We start from the raw sequence: 24,800 nt of genomic DNA, 5'->3' as shown, positions 1-24,800 counted from the left end.
AGGTGTGCACCTTCATCCATCCTCTGTAAATCTAATCTGTCCCTCTGTAAACTCTGTGACTCAAATACATAAGCAGCTTTGTTTCATACCCTACTGTAAGTTGAACACTATTCCTAGGACTGTCTACATGTTTGGGGGTATGCTAGCTAAATGAAGGTGTTCACACATTGCAATAGGAAGGAAGTTTTCATTCCCTTGTTATGTAGCTTCTATTCAGTAAGCCCTGGAATTAATCCTTTTTATATGTTCTACCATGTGATATGTAAGACCTGAAATAGTGAGAAGTAGTTTAGTTTTAGTTTTTTATAGGAACACAAGTTATATAATGATTAGTATATCCAAACCCAGTACCTTATTTTGAAGAGCTGTTGAATTAAAATACCTTTGGAACAGAGCACCTTTTAATTCCAGATTAGTTTTGTAGTCCATATGTAGGTAGCACAAGCAGTGGTTACCCCATCACCAAAGACCTAGGGCAAGTAGCCCAAAAAGATTGTCACAGAGTTTTCTGTTGCTGTTTCAGTCAGTGCCAGGTGGGGCTATCCTGAGACCAGCTTTGATAATGCATAAGGAATTGAGGCACTCTAGAGATTAAATTAGGATTAGAAAATAATTCAGACTGGTAACACCCAGGGCTCCCAGCATATGGCACTACTCCTAGATGAGAGTGGGGTAGTGTGTAATAGTGAGTAAGTGAACTTGAAGACATGTTTCTTTCTCTGTCAGGATATGAAAGCAGGGGCTGATGTCTCTGTATGATAGTGTGCCAAATTTTTCTCACTGTGGCTTAGAGATGCCAGGGAGTTGTTGAAGGTCATTAGTGCAGAGACAGCTTTGGTCACCAAAAGGGCCAGTTCTAGCTTGGTGGATTATCATTCAGCACAAAGTATTTGACATGAAAAATGCTGATTGAGATGGTGTAGCTGATAGACTGGTGTAGCTAAAACATGTAGCCTCCATGAAGAGCTCTCTTGCGGATCTCTCCCTTTGCGCAAGCCAAATGTGGGGAGATGGCCTGCAGCTGGCAAAATGTTATCATCTGCAACTGACTTAACCACTGAAAACATCATGAACACTTAACATGCTGGTCTTGCCTTTCATCTCACTCTTTTTAGGGACTTGGACTTAAACATGGAAATTACTGACAGGATGCTGTGTTGATATGATATTTTTCCATGTGATGAAGCTGCAGATGCAGCTCCTTGTGTTTGATGCTGTCTTCCCAAGAAGCCTGTAGTTGTGTGTCATACTCTTGACATGGCATGGAAGGATTTGTTTACCCATTACTATTGCACCTATGTTACTACCACAAATGCAAACTGCTGAAATATTTCTGAAAGTGGCTCAAGTACTTATGAAAGATAAATGGACTTTCTTCTGGCAGTAGTCAGTAGAGAGGTTAGTTCAGTGTCCTCTTAAAATGACCTCCCAGTAAAGCTTCCCTCTATCTTTTCTTTGCCTCCTCCAGCAACATAAGTTACTGTTCAAATTGCTGTGTAAGTGTATTTCTACTTGGCAGCTGCAGGAGGAGATAAGCTCCTTTCCACTCATTGTGGTAGGAGTTGAAGTTTGCAAAGGCTCTCTTCCTTCAGCTGGACATGCTAATGAAACTTGAGAACATTTGTCCCCATTTGCGCAAGTGAAGTATCCACTTGCTGAAACATAGGTAAGAGGCTGTGTCAGAAGGCCAGAAAGTTGCCTCCAACATTCACCTGTGAGCTCACTGTTCCATTTAAGATGGGACTAAATGGAGCATTTTGCTCTGCTGAAGCAACATCTGTGCTTTTAAAGGTATTGCATCATTATCAGCCCTTTCAGAGTAATGTATGGCAAACCAAAATCCATGACTCTCTTGTTTAGAGGTGAAATATTACTATGTTTTCCTTTCAGCTCTTCAGAAAGTTTAGCTTTTATTCTGAGCTTCAGTCTGAGCTCTGTATGAATGCTATGAATTCTTCCTGGTGGTATATAGTACAGACTTCACAGCATTTTGTTACAAGGAAACAATTGGGCACTTCTGTATTCAAGGGGAAGCTCACACAGCATGCTTTGCCTTCTAAAACTTCCCAGCAAATGCTCCTGCAGGTTTGGTCATACATTAGACAGATGTAATAAAGACTTTTTTTTATTATTTTATTTCCCCTCCAAAGATAACTGACTTTGATCACTCCATGTGCTTTTTCTTTCCTTCAGTGATGGGGAGGGAAAGAAAAGAACATCAACCATCTGCAGCAGTGAATCTCTAAATGCTGTGGGGGCCACGCTCACACCTCGCCGCATATCCTGGCGGCGGAGAATATTCCTGCAGGTAGCTTCACCTATGAATAAATCTCCTGCCAAGATGCAGCATCCAGGTCTGTGTGTGCTTCTAAAGAAAATAAGCAAGCAGATTTTGCTGAATAGTTATTGCTATAGTGAACTACAATATGTAAAGATATGAAAGGGAGAAGGGGATTGGCTTGACACAATATTCTTGCTGGAACCTCACTAGAGAGAGTTGTGCTTGGATGGCTTTAGGTCTTTGCTTTGAACAGAGGATTCTGTCATCAAAATCAAATGAACTGCAATCTGCCATGGCTGCACTGGTAGCAAGGAGAAGAAGAACTGCCTTTTGCTGACAAAGATAACCTCTTTAACAGTTAGCAAATTTTTCCCCTAGCCTGTTTCAATAATAGCAGTGTTTGCAGAAAATGGTACTGCACATAGCACCTGGTTGTATGTGTCAGTATTTCTTACAGATTTAGCTCATTTAAGGTAGAAACCTCTGCAATAGCTGAAATCCTGTTATGCTGATAAAGTCCAGTGGGCAGAATTCACAACTGTAGGTAAATGACAAACTCTATATTTAGTTACCATAAAATGCTATAGCACTGTCTGTAGTGCAGCTTAGTGGATGGGAAAAGTTGTTTTTAGTATAGATCCTGTGGTAAATCACAGCAGTGAATAAGCTCAGCTGTAAAGGAGGCTTTATGTATACATTCCCTTTTTAACTATACTACAAGATAGCAGAGGAAAGGGTTGCAATACTGGGTAACCCTTAATTTAGCTTTGTTTCATTTAAATATTACTTTGTTTCATTTAAATGAAAACAATTCTGGACTGTTGAATTGCATTTTCTGTGTGTTTGGAATCAGCACCTCCCTGCTGAATGTGGAAGACATTTCTGGTTTTGCTGTGACTTAAATTTTGTGGTAGGTCAAACAATTTGAGTTTCCTGTAATACGTTTCTGATTCTTTGCAGATGATCATGATGGAAGTGAATTATTACCATTATCCCCTCTTGCTCCACCCCTGGAGGAGGACCCTCTTGCTCTAGTACTGCAAAATGAAGATGGTCCAGATAAAACTGGAGAGAGGAAAAACTCAGAAGAACTACAAAGTCTGTGGAGAAAAGCCATCCATCAACAAATTCTTTTGCTTCGAATGGAGAAAGAAAACCAGAAGCTGGAAGGTTAGCTATTTAGCAAATACCCCTAAAATCTTGTTACAAATTCTGCTGCCTGAAGCTGAAAACTCCACTGGTGTTAGGCACCTCGAAAAGGCATATTGTTCTCTAACATTTTGTTAATAGTGCTAGAAAAAAATGCATTTGCCCAGTCCTATCTCACAGCCTACCAGGTTCTCTGTCTATTTGCCAGCTGTTAATGCATCACCTTAGTTGAAGAAGAAGGTGGTAACTTTTCCTTTTTTAGAGGATGTTAGACAAAGTTTGCTGCTGTCTGCGTTATAGTTGACTAAGTCTAGGAATTCTAATATGGAGACAGGAGAACAAATGCTTTGTGAACACTTAGGTATGATAAACCTTACCTTTTATATCTCATTTCAGTTCTTTGCAGCACATGACATTTCTGTCCAGTCTTTCTGTTCTTCATTAACCACATCAAGTGGTCATTTATAAATATTTTAATCCAAATGTGATTTTTGAGCAACTGGCTCTTTGAGGTATGTCAGAAAGTTCTTTTATCAGAAGATGAGCACTGTACACTGAAAATTCCATGCTGTTGCTGGGGGATCTGAAGTTGACCCATCCGAGCTGTCAGCTGCCTGAGCTTCTGGCTAAGAGATTTTATTATGACTAGTCAAGACTCTGACAAATAAAAGATAGGGTGCAGTGTCTATCCTAACATATAGAAGTTCTTTATTAAAATAGACTAATGGCTTTTGGTGCAAGTTAAAAATCTTAAATGTCCCCTGCAATTACTGCCCTCATCTTCTTGTGTATAATATATAACCTCATGATGTGGTAGTCTGAGTCTTCAAACAAAACTTAATGATCTTGTTAAGGTCAGTTATCTCTTTTTTCCTTCTTCAGTGTTGCTTATTGAGAAGGCAGGGAGAGGATGGAAAAACAGCAGGACAAAAATCTCTCCATGTGCCTACAAGCCTACATCCTTGCGTGTATTTCCTAAACATGTAGCATATTTCTCTGTGCATTCTCTCTACAGTTTGTTTTCCTGTTGACACACACTTCTGAGGAAACTCCTAGATTTACAGGGAACATCTACAGAGAAGTCTGTTTTAACTTCAGATAAAATCTTAATTTATTGTTGTAGCAAACAGTCTACTGATGTGGTGTGGGGAAGCTGGTGGTATGAGCTGCTGAGGGACAAACTTTTTTCTGTACCTGCCCTTTGTGGCTGGCAATACTGGAAACTGTTAGTTTAGGTCCTTAAGACTCAGTTATAAGTTATTTCCATTCTGTAATGAATATGTAGAAAATAAGTTCTGCCTGCAGAATCATTTGTGGTGAAAACAGGAGTGTCAGCAGTGGAGACTCCAAACTGGCATTTAACCTGCCAACCCATGTCTTGGGTTTTGCTCCAAGAAGAACATTTCTATTCATCTATGCAGATTCATAAGTACTGCTAGTGAAACTCTTGCTCTGGCTAGGTAAAAACCATCATCTTAATTTCAATAGGTGAAAAGTAAACTTTCTTAGTGGTGGGCTACTGTAGCATAGGCCATTTTATGGACAGGACATATGAAGAACTGGTAGATTCCAAACAAGTGCTGATTCTGTCAGTGATTGACATCCTAGCCTACAATTAAATGGGAAATGTGGTAACAGAAACCCAGACATTTTTCTCCTTGAAGCTACGTTCTTAGCTGTAAATTTATTCAGCTGTGTGTGATTGGTTTAAGACTGGAATTGCTGTTGGAGATCCCTTCCAACCACTACCATTTTGTGATTTCATGAATTGGTTTTAGTGGTGTTTCTGTCAATGTTTTGTTGATTTTTATGTACAAAATATTAATAGAAGATCTTTTCCTATTCCTTTTGCTGTCGAGGAGACTTGAATTCTCTTAGTTCTTTGTTTTACAGAAGGTAAGTTCTGTGAATTGCACAAACTTGTTCTTTGGTTTTTCTCTTTTCTGAGAAGCTACATGCTACTTTTTTCCAGTAGATGACCTAGAAATACAAGAACTAGAAAAAGTTGCAGGCCATCTAGCAATTTATTAGGATAAATGTTAACAAGGGTGACAGAAGGTAGGGCAAGTACTGGGGTGCTTGGTGCCATGATTTAGTTGATTAGATGGTGTTGGATGATGGGTTGGACACGATGATCTCAAAGGTCTTTTCCAACCTGGTTGATTCTATTCTATTCTATTCTATTCTATTCTATTCTATTCTATTCTATTCTATTCTATTCTATTCTATTCTATTCTATTCTATTCTATTCTATTCTTCTATTCTAGTCTAGCCTAGTCTAGTCTAGTCTATGAAAGCTTGTTGACTTTCACAATGATAACCTCTGCATGCATATTTTATCATTGTCTTGAATCTGTTGCATACTGCTTATGACAGTGAGCATCCTCAGATAAAATCATACAGCAATTGGGTAGCATTTAAGATTACCCTGGTAGGACTGCAGATTCTTATGGTGAGATCACATTTCCATTTTTATGGAAGTGTGCTGCAGCTTGCAGAAGAGTTGTTTCTACAGGACACCCTATAGTCTGGAACAGATACAGCCTCAGAGGTGTAGCATACAGCTTTGAAAATGATTGGTCACTTGCATTTTGGAGTGGGCCAGGCAGCTGATTCATCCATTACTGGCTGTATCCAAAGTGAGTTGATTAGGTGAAGGAAGTGATTGTCTTTTCTTGAAGGTTACATAACTGTGAGTGAGAGCTTGCTTTCACTTAGAGGTGATGGTGGGGCAGGGGTTACATCTGTAAGAGGAAGGAGGCTTCTGCAAGGAGCAAGCAATGCATGCAGATTGAGACAAATTTGAGATAAATTTCATTGCAGCTTTTAGAGGTCACGTTGTGAAATGTACAATTCAGTCCAATTATAATTAAACTTGCCTTTTTATATTAAGACACATTCAGGCTTTGATTTCAGTTTTTTACATGAGGTCTATGAAAAATTGGAGTATTTCTCTGCATGCATATTATGTATCATAAAATACCCACGGTTTCTTGGTGATGGAAATGAAAGCTGCTCCTCCATGAAATTCTGAAATAACAATACAGCTTTATTTTAGAAAGTGACTCCTCTGGACTAAATACTTTGTGCTGTGTAGTCCTGTGCAGCAAACCTTTCAAGTTTACAGCGACGTGAGTTCTTTGCTTGAGCAGAGGTGTGCTTTTCTGCATGTGGTTCGTGTTGAGTCATTCTGTTTACTGCAAGTCAGCGTGATGATGCCAGGCAGCAGTGCCAAGAGCTCCTATCACTCTCTTAAGGGACATGTAAAAACTGGAACCAGTGTGACCAACCTCAGTTCAGAAGACTTGCCTAGCTTGCTTGTCTAAATCTGTAATCTAAACATTCAGGTTTGGGACTTTCCATATTAAAACAATTGTAATGTGCAATATAAACAAGAGGAAAAATCATCAAAGGTTTTTCTGCAGTTGGAGAAAACAGATGTGGTGAAGTTGATTGTGTTAAGTGGGTTTTGTTTCTTGCCCCAAGCTTCAAGAAATACTTCCATGTACTTCATGAATTAGCAATGTTCATGGCCTAGTAACAGAAGGTAAATTGTTACCTGCAGCATTTTATGACAAAAGACTGGCCCCATCTCAGCTCTTAACTGATACATTGCGGAAGGTGTGTTTATCCCTCATCAGATTATCAGGTAGATACATCTGACTTGGATGGGGTTTGCATATTTGATGTCTCTTGTGATTTTCTAACATTCTGGTTTTCTGTGTGCTCTTCCTTTGCATTCTGTGCTCCAGCAAGCAGAGATGAGCTCCAGTCAAGAAAAGTGAAACTGGACTATGATGAAGTTGGTACATGTCAGAAAGATGTCATAAATGTTTGGGATAAGAAGTTAATAAACTGCAGAGCCAAAATCCGATGTGACATGGAAGATATTCATTCCACTTTGAAAGAAGGTATTTGTGTGGATAGTTTTTAACTATGAAGTCTAAAGACTGAGTTTATGGGTTTTTTTATTTATTCCCTTTTGATACCAAAGAAAATGTGCCAGTAGCACACTTTTTCCAATAGTATAAAATCATGAAATAATCTTTTTGTAAATGCAGCCCCCTCCTACTGCCAAGCAGAAAGTAAGTTCTGCTCTGTCTGCAGCTTAGAATGTCAGCAATGCAGAAGCATGTATAGTCATACTCACGAAAGTAGTGCTCATGCCCATGTATTATTAGATCAAAGATTAAAGTTGGAGCTTCTGCTGCTAACACTGTGACCTTCTGCTTTTTGGTCTGTAGTTCTTATCCAACTGACTTGTGAGTTTCAGGTGCTCTGATTTTACTTACTTATTGAGAAAGCAGGACCATAATATCTAATGTGGACTGTGCCCAGGACCTGCAGGATTACTACCAAGCTTCAGAAAGTCAGAACAACCACACCTTGTGGGGTCTGGGATATGGTCTTCTAGTGTTTTTGTTTTCTGAAGTGACAGGCTGGAGATTTTGACTTAAAGTAGATCGTCCTGTGACTTAGCCATAGGCCAGAAGGGAAGCCAGAGGGACACCAGATTCTGCAGTGCTGTGTCCTTCGGCATAGAATCTCAAGTCTGTGTTACAGATGCTGAAAAATAGTCTTTAAGTGTCATCTGGCTGTGGTACAGAGTTTCAATTGCTATGAGAGGAAACTGGTAGAAATAAGGCAGTTCCTGTTAATGACCTGCAGAAGACTGCCAACAAATTACTTACCTTGCTGCCCTGTCTTTTGCTCTTGGACTGCAGTTCGGAGTTGGGAATAGGAATATACTTTTTCTAACTTGTATTCTCATTAAATAAATATTTGCTTGGAAAGTATTAGCAGAGTTGACAATTTATGTTGACTTCCAAAGGCTGGTTTATAGAGTCGGATATCAAAGGAGGGTGTATGTGAAACTGCAATAGCAGTATTTTAATTTAGCTTATCATAGTATCATTCAGGGTTGGAAGGGACCACAAGGATCATCTAGTTCCAACCCCCCTGCCATGGGCAGGGACACCCTACACTAGATCAGGCTGGCCAGAGCCTCATCCAGCCTGGTCTTAAACACCTCCAGGGACGGGGCCTCGACCACCTCCCTGGACAACCCATTCCAGGGTTTCACCACTTATGGTTTTACAGGGGCTTGCCTGACTTCAGAGAAATTATGTCTCTCAGTGTGAGTGGTTATGTCCTTCCTTTAGTATGCATCATTAATGTTTTTAGGTTTTAATTGAGCATTTTATAATCTGTATATCTTTCCCCAAGCCTGTGGACATGAGCAGCCCTTTAAGAAGGGATGGAAGGAGGTGGGCTTACCACTATTTTATACCTGTGAATTAAGTTCAGCCTTTGTAAATAGGCTGGAATGTATTCTGTGCCTAGTTTTGCATCGTCTTTTCCTGCTGAGGGCTAACAGCTCTGAAGTGGCAAAAAAAGTGATGTCTGTACTTCAGATGCCCAATGTCCTGCTCAGTGTAAGACCAGGCTGGATGAGGCTCTGGCCAGCCTGATCTAGTGTGGGGTGTCACTGCCCATGGCGGGGGGTTGGAACTAGATGATCCTTGTGGTCCCTTCCAACCCTGAATGATACTATGATACCTTAAGTTTGCAATTACTGTTTACTTAGTGAGACTGAAGAGCAGCTGCTTGGTGAATACTCTACAGAGTAGCCAACTTAGGAAGCTGACCATTTGTAAGGGATTCTCCAGAGTGGCTTGACCAAGATTATGACAGGGCGAGATTATGACAAAGAAAATCCTTGTGTTACAGCACTGAAAATATGCCCATTTGTTTTTTCACTGACATGCAGGTGTACCAAAAAGTCGCCGTGGAGAAGTTTGGCAGTTTCTGGCTGTGCAACACCGAGTCAGACACAGGCTGCCAAACAAGCAGCAGCCTCCTGACATCTCTTACAAAGAACTTCTGAAACAACTGACAGCTCAACAGCATGCCATCCTTGTAGATCTAGGTATGTCTGTTTGTAGTTGGGAGGTTTTTACTGTTTTGCTTTGAGTGGAAATGCACTACTCTTCATGGAAGCTGTCACTGGAGATGCTGTATCAGCAGAACTTTCTGTGTCATCAGGACACAGTCTGTGTGTGACAGTGTCTTCTAAGCTGGTGATATTTTTTTAGTTTATGCTGTTTGTATTTATGCTTTTCTCCATCAGTCTGAAAAGAGAAATCAAGCAGTTGCTTCTGTAGGTTCTGTGCAGACAAGAATATTAAATGAGCTCAGTGGATACAGTCTAAAATCCGTAATAAGATAAATGCAGATTGATCTAACTAAAGTCAGCCTGCATATGGAAGCAAAGAGAAATGGTCTATGGGAAGAGAGAAGTGCTGATTGACAGATGGATCTGGGGTTTTTTGGATAAGAACTAAGTATGAACTACTCTCTTTGACTCAGGACGGACATTCCCTACGCATCCTTACTTTTCTGCTCACCTTGGAGCAGGACAGCTATCACTCTTTAATCTCCTGAAAGCATACTCTTTGCTGGACAAAGAAGTGGGTTATTGTCAAGGTATAAGCTTTGTAGCTGGAGTGCTGCTTCTACACATGAGTGAAGAACAGGCCTTTGAAATGCTGAAATTCCTCATGTATGACCTTGGCTTCCGAAAACAGTACAGGCCAGACATGATGTCGCTACAGGTAGGTCAGTCCTTCTCCTAAAGCAAACCAGGCTTTTAAATGAGTTTTGAGCTCTCAGAGGTTGCTTGTGTTCTCCAGGGCCTTATGAAGCTTCTAATGCTGTTTTGGAAGTTGTGCATGTAAACTTCACTGTTGAACACCTCTCTGCCTCAGTTTGCGAACAGAAGTTCACAATATCCAGACACATTCCATTATCTTTTGTTTAGACGCTCTGCTTTCTTTGCTGTTTTGCTCTTCCTGTTCTTTCCCTAATTTCTCTCTCTCTCTCTCTCTCCATTGTGCCATAAAAGTGATGTGTTTGCATCTGTATACATGAAGTTTAAAAATAAATTAGATGTTGGTTTTTTTCAGTCCATGAGCTCTTGGATGTAGATTTTTCTCTTGTGACTGCCAAGGCAGATCAATAGTGACACCCAGTGGCCATTCAAGGTACTCCACAGGCATTTGGACACGGTGCTGCTCCCTTCCCTCATCATTTGCACCTCTCCTCTCATTGCCCTCTCTTACACCACCCTCAACACAACAAGGAAACGGATGAATTCTAAATAATTCAGTTTGCCTATGAAATGACACATGCTCTCCAATATTGGTCTTTTAACAGCTAAAGATTAATCACACAGAATCACAGAATGACCAAAGTTGGAAGAGACCTCAAGTGCCCCATCCAATCCCATCTTGAACACCTCCAGGGATGGTGACTCCACCACCTCCCTGGGCAGCCCATTCCAATGGCTAACGACTCTTTCAGTGAAGAACTTTCTCCTCACCTCAAGCCTAAACTTCCCTTGGCACAGTTTGAGACTGTGTCCTCTTGTTCTGGTGCTGGTTGCCTGGGAGAAGAGACCAACCCCCTCCTAGCTACAGCCTCCCTTCAGGTAGTTGTAGACAGCAATAAGGTCTCTCCTGAGCCTCCTCTTCTCCAGGCTAAACAATCCCAGCTCCCTCCGCAGACTGCTTAGGAAGGAAACAGATGTTTTAGATCTGTATAAACTTCAGGGTTTAATGTTTGAGAAATTTTTACCTTGAGATGCAGCTGTCCACTGATTTAAATAACTATATGTAATTCCACTGCTGAATTAATGCCTCTAATCCAAAATGGAGAAAGAGAAAAAGAAGAGGCAGATAAAAAAGTATTTTTTTGCTCCCTGCATAGCAAGCACTGATAAGTATAAACTTAAGAGGGACTTTCACTCTGCTTTTCATGACCAATTGCTTTAGCTGCTTATTTGTTAAATGTCCAGAGCAGAGTAGGTTGTATTTAAAGAAATTATATGTGTTTATTCTAAAAACTAATGAAGAAGAGTAGTTTACTGTATGTGTAAGTTGGTCCCCCACAGCATCCTGCTCACCAAGTTGGAGAGATATTGATTTGATGGGTGGACTGTTCAGTGGATAAGGAGTTTGCTGGATGGTTGCATCCAGAGGGTGCTGCTTAATGGCTTGAAGTCCAGATGGAGAGCAGTGACAAGTGGTGTCCCTCAGGGGTCTGTACTGGGACTTGTGTAGTTTAATATCTTTACCATCAACATAGTGGGATTGAGTGCACCATCAGCAAGTTTGCAGATGACACCAAGCTGTGTGGTGATGTCAATGCACCAAAGGGATGGGACATCTTCCAGAGGGACCTGGACAAGCTGGAGAGGTGGGCCCAGGTGAACCTCATGAAGTTCAACAAAAGCAAGTGCAGGGTTCTGCACCTGAGTCAGAACAATCCTCAGTGTCAATACAGACTGGGGGATGAGGTTTTGGACAGCAGTCCTGAGGAAAAGGACTTGGGGGTGCTGGTGGATGAGAAGATGGACATGAGCAGGCAGTGTGCATTTGCAGCCCAGAAGGCAAATCACATCCTGATCTGCATCAAAAAATGCCTTGCCAGCAGATCCAGAGAGGCAATTCTGCCACTTTACTTTGCTCTACTGAGACCTCACCTGGAGTACTATGTGCAGGTCTGGAGCCCTTGATATAGGAAGGACATGGACCACATAGAGCCGGTCCAGAGGAAGGCCATGAGAAAGATCAAGGGGTTGGAGCACCTCTGCTACAAGGACAGGGTGAGGGAGCTAGGGTTGTTCAGCCTGGAGAAGAGGAGGCTCTGGGGAGACCTAATAGCAGTCTTCCAGTACCTGAAGGAGGCCTACAAGAAGTATGGGGAGAGACTGTTTACAAAGGCCTGCCATGACAGAACGAGGGGCAACAGCTTTAAGCTGGAGATGAGCAGATTTGGATTGGATATTACCTCTGTAATGCTATTAAAATGTCATGTGTAAATGTGTTTTGTATTGACACTGCCCAAAGTGTGCATAATTAGTATCTGTGACAATTGGAGCAAGAACACAAACACATGCACAAATTCATCTAATTTGCCTGAAGGAGAAGTAATCTGTCTGCTTGTAGTCTCTGCTGACTGACACATAGTTTCAAGTGCAGTCAGGTTTTTTTGTAGGGAAGAATCTTGACCACGAGAAGTAGGAATGTAGTTAAATCCAGTAAGACATTTTCTTATTTAAGGAGGAATGGATCCACCTTAAGCTTAAGGAACTGTTGATAGCAAAATTAGACCTGACAGCCAATAGATATATGTCTGCTGCTCATCTTCTGCCTTCTGAGACAGGCATGGCTCTGAGTTGTAAGCAACTTGCTGTAGAATATAAACTATCAAAATTTCAAGGCTATAATTTGCCAAAGAGTGATACTTTTGGGAACACATAGCAACTTGTATCCACTTTGTTTTGCAAGCTTTTACAGGTTGTATAGTGTAGTTTTTTTGCATCAGTATCTTAAATTTCTCTGGACCACTGGCGTATGGGTTGTGTAGTTGGAAATACATATATGGTATACCTCTAGTGACCCACCATACCTAAGGTGCTCTGTTCATACAGAGGCTGTCTAAAGTGTCAGCTGTAGTATAGGGATTTTAAATGCAGCAAAAATAAGGCTGAGATTCAAGAGATGGAAGTTGGAATGTGTAAATGTAGCCTGAAATAGTTCAGCTCTGTGCTGTAGAGTTTTGGCAAGTTGAAAGAGGTACTTCTGCAAGACAAAAAGTTTTGTTTTGTTTAGATAAAGTCAAATATTCTTAACTTGAGCCTGTGAATCTTGAAATGATTCTTCATTCATAATTGGGTTCAAACTGTTCCTTGTTATTGACAACTGTGTTGGTTTTAATTTATTAGAGGTGGGCTGTTTATGTGTATGTAGGCACTGGAGGCCCTAGGCAACACTTAAGCTTCATTTTACAGTGCCATATGTGTATCAGAGTTAATTTCCCTCAAGTGAAATTTGAATGATTTGGAAAACTAAGAAAAGCTGAACTTGTCTGTCTTTACTTTCTTTCCCCCCAACCCTCTCATGCACTTCAGATTCAGATGTATCAGCTCTCAAGGCTTCTTCATGATTATCACAGAGACCTGTATAATCATCTTGAAGAAAATGAAATCAGTCCCAGTCTTTATGCTGCACCGTGGTTTCTTACACTGTTCGCATCTCAGTTTCCGTTAGGATTTGTAGCCAGAGTATTTGGTAAGAATGTTTATTCTATTACAATAATAAACAGAACAAAGTTGTCCATTGTGTTTTGAAGCTCTCTGGGAATGGTATTCTGCAGACTAGGGACACTTGCAGTGGCTATTGTGGGTGGCAAGCAGCAATGTTTTTCATGGAGGGATGTCAGCTCCTTTTCAAAGGGGAAAATCGAAATGTAGTCTTTCGAAACATCAGACTGGAGCAGTTGAGTATGTCTGCTGCTGTTAGCCGAGAAACTTAGGAAGTTTCTTGTTGCAAATGTGCTTTATGCATGAAGCATTTAGTTTATGTCTACAGAAAAGTTCTTGCATTTGCAAACAAACAAAAAAAGAATGCATTGGTTTTCAAGAAAGTGTTTCTGAATAACTGATTCTAAAGTGCTTTCTATTCAATTAAACTTGAACTTAAAGGCTGTTTCAGGTAATCATATATATATAATATATGTTGAACAATTTCCTAGTCTTAGTATGCCCCTTATTTAATTTAAATAGCTTTTTCATGGTATGCTTCTCTTCAGATAATACACAGAATTGATTGTGCCTTGTTGCATTTACAATGTTTTCTTTCACCTAGCAATTTCTTCATTGTAGAGTTTCTTTCCTTTTACAGCAAACAACTTCTGACTGCTCTTTGCATGAACAAATGTTTGCTGTGTCTATTTTTCAGTGGTATTGTAGCGGGTTGAAAGGCCAATCCTTCCTTCCCTCCCACCACAGGCAGGAAAAAAGAAATGAGACTCAGACAAACAGATTGCAGAAGTGGTGGAAAGTTTAAGTGGAAAAGCAGTGAATGTTTTACAGACAACCCCAAGCACAGTGACAAAAGGAGATCCCAAAGCACACCCAGAAGCGTCCCAACACTTCCCTCTCCTCACCTGAGGGTACACCCAAAAACCCCAGGGCTCTTTCTTCCCCACCCCCCTTCTCCACTGTTAGACTAATGTCAGCTGGCCAGATCTGAGATTGCCCTTCCCCCTTCTCCTCCAGACATTAGGCCTGGCCAGGCCCCAAGAGGCCTCAAGATAACTCCCGCTCCATTACCATACAGGGACCACCTCTATAAGAGCGGTAAGGGAAGATGGACTCAATGCCCTCATCCTGATCATCAATAAAGATGTTAAAGAGCACAGGGCCCAGCACTGATCCTTGGGGCACACCACTAGTGCCTGGCTGCCAGCTGGATGTGGCACCATTCACCACCACTCTCTGGGCTCGGCCCTCCAGCCAGTTCCTAACCCATCGCAGTGTGCTCCCATCCAAGCCATGGGCTGACAGCTTGGCCAGCAGCTTGCTATGGGGGACGGTGTCAAAGGCCTTGCTGAGGTCCAGGTAGACTACATCCACAGGCCTCCCCACATCCACCAGGCGGGTCACCTGATCATAGAAGGAGATCAGGTTGGTCAGGCAGGACCTGCCCTTCCTAAATCCATGCTGGCTGGGCCTGATCCCTTGGCCATCCTGTAAGTGCTGTGTGATTGCACTCGAAGATGACCTGTTCCATGATCTTGCCTGGCGCTGAGGTCAGGCTGACAGGCCTGTAATTCCCTGGCTCATCCAACCAGCCCTTCTTATGGATGGGCACCACGTTGGCCAGCTTCCAGTCCTCTGGGACCTGATTGGGTGTGGAATCTGTGTGACCATTTTTTAAGGACTACTTTCTGCCCGTAGCAAGCAGTAAAAAAAACATCAGCATGTTGTGTTGTGATCTACTTCACAATTGCTTTTCAGTGACAGAGACACTTAAAAAGTTAGCAGTTCGCTAATAATCTGTAGTCTACAGCCATGGAATGCTTATTGCAGGTAGCAGTTACAGGCAGTATTTTCTTTAATGGTACATAGAATACATAGAATAAACCAGGTTGGAAGAGACCTTCAAGATCATCGTGTCCAACCCATCAACCAATCCAACCCACCTAAACAACTAAACCATGGCACCAAGCACCCCATCAAGTCTCCTCCTGAACATCTCCAATGATGGTGACTCCACCACCTCCCCGGGCAGCCCATTCCAATGGGCAATCACTCTCTCTGTATAGAACTTCTTCCTAACATCCAACCTAAACCTCCCCTGGTGCAGCCTGAGACTGTTTCCTCTTGTTCTGGTACTGGCTGCCTGGGAGAAGAGACCAACATCCGCCTGTCTACAACCTCTCACATCTGTGATATCCACACAGATCTCTCACATCTGCAAGGTGATGGAACATGCTTTTATATGTTGCATTCCAAACTAACTACATCTGCAGTATGATTGATTAAAAAGAAAAACATCCCAAATACATCAAATATATATCTATATCTCAAATATATACCCAATGACTTCAGCTCTCGTTTTCAAGATACTATCATGATTTTCTTTTTTAGATATTATTTTTCTTCAAGGAACAGAAGTCATATTTAAAGTGGCACTGAGCCTGCTTAGCAGTCAAGAAACTTCTATAATGGGATGTGAAAGCTTTGAGAACATTGTTGATTTTCTTAAAACCACTATTCCAGATATGACTCAGCCTCAAATGGAAAAAATTATTACTCAGGTAAGGTTGATTTTTCTCTTTGGGTTTTTTCTTCCCCCCCATTTAGTTTACTTTAAAAGAGTCACGTGTTAAGCTGTATGTAAAAGCCTTCTCACTGTGTTCCTTTTTATTTGAAATGCTTGGGAGTCATCATCCTAGTAACTTGCTTAGAAATAGGATATGAGCTAATTTCAGTGGGGTTTGAACTGCAGTTTTAGTAAGAATTTAGTTGCTACCTCAAGGTTTTGTACAAAGGTTCTTTTGTGCCCCTGCTATTGGAAAAACATGACTGCTTACGAATTTTGTATCACCATCAGAAGGGTAAAAGTAGCCTACTTTCCAAACCAAAATCCAGCTGTTGCTCCCTGCTAGTGGGTGAGCAGTCCAACAGTTTGTTGACAGGAATCACTTGCTGTTGTGGGAAGAGGCAGCATCACAGCAACGTTTTCTCCTGATCCTTTGAAATTCTGGCTGCACAGGTCCAGGCTCCCCTATAGGAACTTTTCTGAGACCTCCAACTCAAAGTCCTGTAAGTCAGGAAGCTGGCAAGGCACTGTTTTCATGATCTGTAATTAAAATCATGGTCAAGTGTTCTTGCTGTTCTGTTGTGGGAGTGACTTCTGTCTGCCTGAGGATCACTGTTAAGGTGCCTAACCCCTATCCTTGGATGGAACATATTTGGCAGGTTCTTGGTGCTAGAGGTAAAAGCTCTTCAGAATGAATCCCTGCCTTTCTTGGGTAGGGGAAAGGGAGTAAGGAGTAGTGTTATTTCATCAGTGTCATTGCAACTTCGTGGCAAAGGGCAAGAATGGAAGAGAAACAACACATTACTGATGCTGATAGAGGAAAGGCTTCTTGTGGAATAGTGTCAGTGGTGGGGATCTTCATCCCTTTACATTGTCTTCCTCTGAATAGAAGATACAAATTGAAAATAAATTTCAGTCTACTACCTTAACTGTGAACCTGCAAGCAGTTTTCCCCCTTTAGGTGGCAGTTGAGAGATACACAGTAGCTCTAGAAAGCCATCTCCTTATGCAGGAGTGCAGTTAACAGTGATTCATTCCTATGGCTTGGTTAATATGTGAATGCTTCAAGTGCTGTCAGTTAATAACTCCTTTTTAGATCGTACATAAATCTTCATTTCCTCATTGCAGTGGTTATGATTGCCATGCTAAACTTGTCAGGCACTTTAATGTCAATCTTCACAACTCTGATTCTGGCAGTGATGGCAGTTGAACATTTTTTATACTATCAGAAATCAAACCTGTGTCCTGTGGGCTGCAGAGCAGTCATGTCGTGGTGAGCATGGTAGAAGTGGCTTTGTGCAAAGCTAGGTCTCATTGAATAAAGAATGCTTGAGTGGAGGAGGATGTGGCTCCTCTCCAAGAGGAGGATTGCTGGCTTCCCTGTCCTGTAGTCTCATGCTGAGTATTCTGGATCTGAACTCATGTAGACTGCCTATATCGTGTTGCTTCTGCCTGAGCTGGCTGCAGGTGGAGTCATTTGGCTGTTTTCTGTGCTGTAATTCTCAGGACTGTCCTCTGCAGTGGAGAACAACAAAAGAATAGGCATTATGCAGGACTGTAATACACAGATGAAGAAGTGACCAAGTAGCTACATAGAAGAAAAATAGCTCTTGCCAAGCTTCAACACCATTGTGGTGGTGACAGAAAGTTCAGTTCTCCCCCCCACAAAGAAACCACGGCTAACTCAGTGGGAGAAGCAAAGATATGAATAAGCTATATTTACAAGCAGGATGAAGTGCAGATGATTATATACACAATATACAGTATTTACAATAGATACAGAAATATACAGCAAAGAACTTAATACAGAAGAAAACTTTCCTTCCTCCAGCCAGGAGGGTCCCCCCCTGTACCCCCTTTTTCCCCTACCTCCCTTTTTCCCCAAAAAGGGTTAGAGAGAGAGAAAAGGTAATTATTAAGGAGGAAATTCTGTTAGCTCAAAGTGTATGCAAGAATTAGTTTCTTATCTGTTAGCTCAGTTAATTCAAGGTCAACTCAGTCCAGCACAGCTGTTGCTCCGAGAGAGAAACAGACAGTCTGAAAAAGACAGACAGACTGACTGAGATTCAAACTGAACTAAAACTTAAAGTTGCATTCTACCAATCTACCAATGAAATTCGTTTAGAATATCTTGTTTTCATTCTTCCACCAAAACATTCTTAAAGGCACAGCCTAAAACTGTCACAACCATATATAATTTAAAGTTTTGCCTCATTTGAATTACTTGAAGAGCAGTGAATGTAATGCAGAGCTTGTTTGGTTTGGTGATCTGTGTGTGTCTTCTGTTGATGACAATGTTTGTGACCTCTAGAACAAGGAACAGAATTAAAGCGAGTGCAGATATCCTCCCCTCCCTAGTCTAAACTTTATGTTAACTTTCAGAAGCTGAGAGGCTATGTGACTAAATATGGAAACAGATAAGTGTCATTGTGGTCCCATCACTGTTAGATGCTCAAGTGCATAGTCTTCATGATGCTTTGTCACCAAAGCAACCCAAGAAGAAAACTGGGTGTCTTCACACCGAGACAGATCTCAGGGAAACTGTAACCATGAAGACTGTTGTTATAAATGTCTGTAAGTGGGCACTTGGAGTCAAGAGATACAGTTTTGAAGTTGGAGATCTGATGACTTCTGGATAATTATTCTTTATTGTGTGGTCCTGTGTGAAACTTGAATTTCATAATTTCTTCTTGAACTTCTTAATATTTCTTAACAAAAAAAATGATACAACTTGGTCATTTTATCAGTGTCTTGGAAAAAATAAGATTTTTCTGCTGATACATCTCATAGTGAATGATGATATTTGCTAATAGTAGAAGTGATGATGCAGCCTGTTCTGAAGTCAGTGATTTATTATGGCTTCAGTAAGAACGCTGGATGCTAAGATGCTCTTAGTGTAGACTTCCCCTTAAAATATTTTTTTGAGATGAACAGGAAACACCATTAAGTAAATCAAACAAAGTAGTGTTTTAGCCAAACATTCATGTCAAATAAGTGCTTTCTGTTGCAGTTAAAAATAACAGTTTTTCCTCTTATGGCAGGTGTTTGAGATGGATATTTCAAAACAGCTCCATGCCTATGAAGTTGAATATCACGTTCTTCAGGATGAACTGCAGGAAAATGTGAATCCCTGTGATGAAGGTGAACCCCTGGAGAAGCTGGAGAGAGCAAACAGTAATCTGAAGAGACAAAATATGGATTTGTTGGAGAAGTTACAGGTAAATGACTACCTGTCTTTTTTAAATGAGAAGTTGCCTAGAATAAACCATTTAGAATAAACCAAACCAGGTTGGAAGAGACCTTCAAGATCATCGCGTCCAACCCTTCAACCAATCCAACCCACCCAAACAGCTAACCCATGGCACCAAGCACCCCATCAAGTCTCCTCCTGAACACCTCCAATGACGGCGACTCCACCACCTCCTTGGGCAGCCCATTCCAATGGACAATCACTCTCTCTGTGTAGAACTTCTTCCTAACATCCAACCTGAACCTCCCCTGGCGCAGCCTGAGACTGTGTCCTCTTGTTCTGGTACTGGCTGCCTGGGAGGAGAGACCATCATCTGCCTGTCTACAACCTCCCTTCAGGTAGTTGTAGAGAGCAATAAGGTCACCCCTGAGTCTCCTCTTCTCCAGGCTAAGCAATCCCAGCTCCCTCAGCCTCTCCTCATAGGGCTTGTGTTCCAAACCCCTCACCAACTTCGTTGCCCTTCTCTGGACTCGTTCCAGCAAGTCAACATCCTTCCTAAACTGAGTGGCCCAGAACTGGACACAGTACTCGAGGTGCGGCCTAACCAGTGCAGTGTACAGGGGCAGAATGACCTCCCTGCTCCTGCTGGCCACACTGTTCCTGATGCAGGCCAGGATGCCATTGGCCCTCTTGGCTGCCTGGGCACAATGCAGGCTCATGTTCAACCTACCATTGACCAGTACCCCCAGGTCCCTCTCTGCCTGGCCGCTCTCCAGCCACTCTGACCCCAGCCTGTAGCACTGCATGGGGTTGTTGTGGCCAGTGTGCAGAACCCGGCACTTGGATGTGTTAAATCTCATGCCGTTGGACTCTGCCCATCTGTCCAGCCTGTCCAGGTCCCTCTGCAGAGCCTCTCTACCCTCCAGCAGATCAACTCCTGCCCCCAGCTTGGTGTCGTCCGCAAATTTACTGATGATGGACTCAATGCCCTCATCCAGATCATCAATAAAGATGTTAAAGAGCACAGGGCCCAGCACTGATCCTTGGGGCACACCACTAGTCACTGGCTGCCAGCTGGATGTGGCACCATTCACCACCACTCTCTGGGCTCAGCCATCCAGCCAGTTCCTAACCCATCGCAGTGTGCTCCCATCCAAGCCATGGGCTGACAGCTTGGCCAGGAGTTTGCTATGGGGGACAGTGTTGAAGGCCTTGCTGAGGTCCAGGTAGACTACATCCACAGGCCTCCCCACATCCACCAGGCAGGTCACCTGATCATAGAAGGAGATCAGGTTGGTCAGGCAGGACCTGCCCTTCCTAAATCCATGCTGGCTAGGCCTGATCCCTTGGCCATTCTCTAAATGCTGTGTGATTGCACTCAGGATGACCTGTTCCATAATCTTGCCTGCCACTGAGGTCAGGCTGACAGGCCTATAATTCCCTGGCTCATCCAACTGGCCCTTCTTGTGGATGGGCACAACGTTGGCCAGCTTCGTGTCTTCTGGGACCTCTCCAGTGAGCCAGGACTGCTGGAAAATGATGGATAGTGGCTTGGCCAGCTCATCTGCCAGCTCCCTCAGCACCCTAGGATGAATCCCATCTGGTCCCATGGACTTGTGGGGATCCAAGCTGCTAAGGAGAGTTCCAACCACCTCCTTGTGGAACATAGGGAAACTGTGCAGCTCCCCAACTGGAGCTAACTCCCTAACTGGAGCTAACTGGAGCTTGTCTAACTGCAAGATGCTGTGCAGTTGAGCAGTTCTCTTAATTACAGTGATTTACTTCCATTAGATGTTGGTTTTTTTTTCACTCCTTTGTCATTTCTTGGACTTTTGCTTCTTGATTTAGACTTCTTTTTCTAAAAATATCTCTGTCCTTATCTGCCATAAAATCTGTTGGCCAGGTAAGTGCAGTTTGCTGAAAAATAATTTCTCTGTTCATCTCTTTGCTTCCCTATTGGAAAGTTTTAAGAAATCATCCACAGTGCAATAGGCTTGCTTTCTCCAGAAACTCGAGGCAGTATTCTGCTTCCTTCTGCTGAAGCTTATAGTGTAGCCAGCAGGAGCAGGGAAGTCATTGTGCCCCTGTACTCTGCACTGGTTAGGCCATACCTTGAGTTCTGTGTCCAGTTCTGGGCCCTTCAGTTTAAGAAGGACATTGAGACACTTGAACGTGTCCAGAGAAGGGCAACAAGGCTGGTGAGAGGCCTTGAGCACAAGTCCTACAAGGAGAGGCTGAGGGAGCTGGAATTGTTTAGCCTGGAGAAGAGGAGGCTCAGGGGAGATCTCATTGCTGTCTAAAACTTCCTGAAGCGGGATTGTAGCCAGGAGGGAGTTGATCTCTTCTCTCAGGCAACCAGCACCAGAATAAGAAGACACGGTCTCAAGCTGCACCAGGGGAGGTTTAGACTCGAGGTGAGGAGAAAGTTCTTCACCGAGCGAGTTGTTCGTCATTGGAATGTGCTGCCCAGGGAGGTGGTGGAGTCACCATCCCTGGAGGTGTTCAAGAGGGTATTGTTTTTTTTTTCCTTCCCCAGAGGAAGCTGTAGGTCTTCTATTGGAGAATAGGGGACATAGGGTTTCCTTTCTCTCTAGCATCCCCATTCTGCTAATATAGCTTACTACACAGCATTCCCATTGCTCCGTCACTGTCAAACAAGTTGTCTCTTCTAGTACTGCCCTAGCTGATGATTCCCTTTTTCTTTATGCAATTTCAGTTCCTTGTTACTCTCAACTGTCCCTCGCTTGCTACAACTTGCATGTCTCAAATCACCTGTAAGGCTTTCAGAAATCCTTCAGATTGATCTGGTCACTAGAAGGAGATTCTGTATATGATAACACAGTAGGCATTCCTTGTATCATTTGCCTTTTACAAACATCTACATAATTAAGTTCTTTCCTTAACATATAGCATATCATAATGTAAAAAGGTTATTCAGAATGTCTCAATTTCATTATAAAGATAATGTTATTGTTTACAGGTTGCCCATGCTAAAATTCAGAGTCTGGAATCCAGCCTGGAGACTCTCTTAACTAGAGAGAACAAAATGAAGACTACAATTCAGTCCCTGGAAGAGGAGAAGATAATGTATCACAAGACACTTGAGCAGATAATAAAGTATTTGCCAGAAGAAGCACTATCTGACTGTGAACTGCTCCTGAAGGAAGTCAACTGCAATCCAAATAATAAAATAAGGAGTAAGCCATAAACCAGGATATTCTAGGCAGCATTTCTTCAAAACAAAACAAAGCAAACAAAAAAAAAGGGGGTGGGGGTGGAGAAAAACGAGTATGCTGCTTTTCAGAGGACTTAGCAATAGTATTATCCAAAACTAGTGCTGGGACACTCATAGCTACAGATGGGCCTTCAAATGTCAGTATGCAAATTCAAGCTACTAATTTTTTTTTTAATGATTATGTAAATAAATCACAAGGGGGAAATAAAGAATTCTCACATGTAATTATGATGAGTAGATGTATATTTAGAGCTGTCCTAAAGGAAAAGAGACATTTCAGTAGTCAGAGCCGAGATAATGGTGATTCACAAATTCGCTCTGGACGCGCTTGTCTTGTGGTGACAGGAGGATAGTGTGTCTGTGTGTGTCTGGATGTATGGATGTATGTTGAATAATACTTGAAGAAAAAAAAAAGAATGTACTTTTCCCTCCAAAGAGCAGCATGTTTCACATCTTCTGCAGAAAATCTGTGTGATTTCGTGCGTGCCTCTCTTTGAATTCTGCTGACATTGTGTGCACAGACCAGTAAGCAGAATAAGTATCATGACTTGGTTCTCTTATAGAAAGAGCTCTAGTGCCATTCGCTGCCTGGGCTGTACCAGTCAGCAGCATAATTCCACATGCATGTTGGAACTGGAAACGAAAAGCATCATAGCTCCACCTCTGTAACTCAGAGCTAAGAAGTAGGTATCAATACACGCTTGCAGAACTTGTAAAGGCAAGAGCTGACAGTGACTGCTAATTCCCTTTCTGGCCTGTTTGCTTCCACCTGTCCTTGGCTTGATCATGATGACAGGAGGAAGGAAGCAAAGCCGTGGGATGGCATTTATTCTGATGTTCATTTTCCACAGAACACTGTTGTAAGAGTTAGGTCTGTAAGGAATTCTTATTTAACCAAAGAAATACTACAAGAAGCCTTGTCTTATCATAGTGGGAGTCAGAAGGGTGTTCGTAAATTTTATTTGAAGGGAAAATTGGGGCAGGTTGCAGGAAGCCGAGCATAAGTGCATGGGAGAGGACCAAGCAAGTTTCAGGTATTCTGTACCTTTCAGTTTTTGCATACACAGTGGGTGTACATTTCAAAGGGGATTCTGAAGTCGAGGTGTGGTTTTAATAATGCTTTCCAGGTTTTTCCTGTTTTAATACTGCTTTGTGGTGTTCTTTTTAAAACAAGTCATGGATTTGAGTGTTCTGGGTAGAAGGTGATGTAAGCTCTGATCATTTCAAGGGAGAATATTTGTTTCTAAAGGCATAAAAAGATGCATATAGATTTTAAAGTGTTTTTGAGTGGAATTTTTGAGAAGGCTTAGACAAATGTGTCATAGACACGTATTTTGGAGTGCATGTCTGAACCGTTGAGTGCCACGGTGGCTCATGTTATCTCTTACCATTTATACTGTATTTCAGGAAACATTCTTTTTAGTAAGAAAAACAGTTAAGCAAAGTGCCAAATCCAGCAGTGTCTTTATGCATAAGATTGCCCAGTTTAGAAAGCGGGGGCACCGAGTATCACTGCTTTCTAAGTATCATGCTTGATGCCAACATCAAAGTGAGGAACAACAAAGCTGATTTGCTGCACGCTGCTGTGGAACTTAGGGGCTTCAAGTCTCCTGGGTTGTTTGGTTTTGTTTTGTTTTGTTTGTTGGTTTGGTTTTTTTTTTTACTTCCATGATGTTTTATTTGATTAAAGATACTGATTTACTTAACAATCTTTTTACAGTTGGAGCGAAAGGTCTTAACACTGTGTATAAAATGATGTGGAATCTGTCTAGGTATTTCAAGATTATTGTGTTGTACTGGGGGGTGCGGGAAATTCTAACTGAAAAGGCAGTTCTTTGCAGTTTTGTCCAGAGTACATTGTAGCTGATGTATATGTACAAAACCAATCCCAGGAACTGCAGTCAGTGTGTATTGCAACGAATCAAGGTTATTCAGAATTGGGTTTTTGGTTTTTTTTTTTAATGCACTGAATGTGCTTTATCCTCAGTTTCACTTTTAAAATTTTTCATGTAATGCCTGGAGAAACTCCAATAAATGTCATTGCTGCATTTCCCATGGCCTCTGGCTAGCTTTATTTTCTACACTTAAGTGCCAATTGCATTCTCAGTAGTATGGTTTACGTGAAAGATGAAAAGGATCTGGTCTTGGTTTCTGACTGTGGGGAAAAAAAACTTACAGGATTGTAGAAGGACACAGGGAGGACAGAAATTCTTATAAAGGAAGATAGTCTTGCATTGATTTTAAGATGAAATGACTAAAAGATATTTTTCTTCT

At 41.9% G+C, this 24,800-nt stretch overlaps 1 protein-coding gene across 3 annotated transcripts in view; it reads left to right on the top strand.

Annotated features, from left to right (window-relative positions):
- TBC1D4 (TBC1 domain family member 4) overlaps nucleotides 1-24,579 on the top strand; it is a 120,434-nt gene extending 95,855 nt beyond the window's left edge. For all 3 annotated transcript variants that reach the window (XM_068153669.1, XM_068153583.1, XM_068153744.1), the window contains 9 exons: nucleotides 2,194-2,354; nucleotides 3,242-3,451; nucleotides 7,183-7,341; nucleotides 9,201-9,359; nucleotides 9,800-10,044; nucleotides 13,404-13,563; nucleotides 15,927-16,096; nucleotides 19,143-19,319; nucleotides 22,272-24,579. In XM_068153669.1, coding sequence (XP_068009770.1) covers nucleotides 2,194-2,354; nucleotides 3,242-3,451; nucleotides 7,183-7,341; nucleotides 9,201-9,359; nucleotides 9,800-10,044; nucleotides 13,404-13,563; nucleotides 15,927-16,096; nucleotides 19,143-19,319; nucleotides 22,272-22,499 — 1,669 coding nt within the window. In that variant the 3' untranslated portion in view covers nucleotides 22,500-24,579. The remainder of the gene's footprint in view (nucleotides 1-2,193; nucleotides 2,355-3,241; nucleotides 3,452-7,182; nucleotides 7,342-9,200; nucleotides 9,360-9,799; nucleotides 10,045-13,403; nucleotides 13,564-15,926; nucleotides 16,097-19,142; nucleotides 19,320-22,271) is intronic.
- Nucleotides 24,580-24,800: the final 221 nt, after the last annotated feature.

Source organism: Melanerpes formicivorus, unplaced genomic scaffold (assembly GCF_026170545.1).
Source record: "Melanerpes formicivorus ecotype bairdi unplaced genomic scaffold, bMelFor1.0.p_v2 SCAF_1, whole genome shotgun sequence".
NCBI lineage: Eukaryota > Metazoa > Chordata > Aves > Piciformes > Picidae > Melanerpes > Melanerpes formicivorus.
The sequence above is the reverse complement of the archived record's forward strand: the minus strand, read 5'-3'. Positions and strand labels throughout refer to the sequence as shown.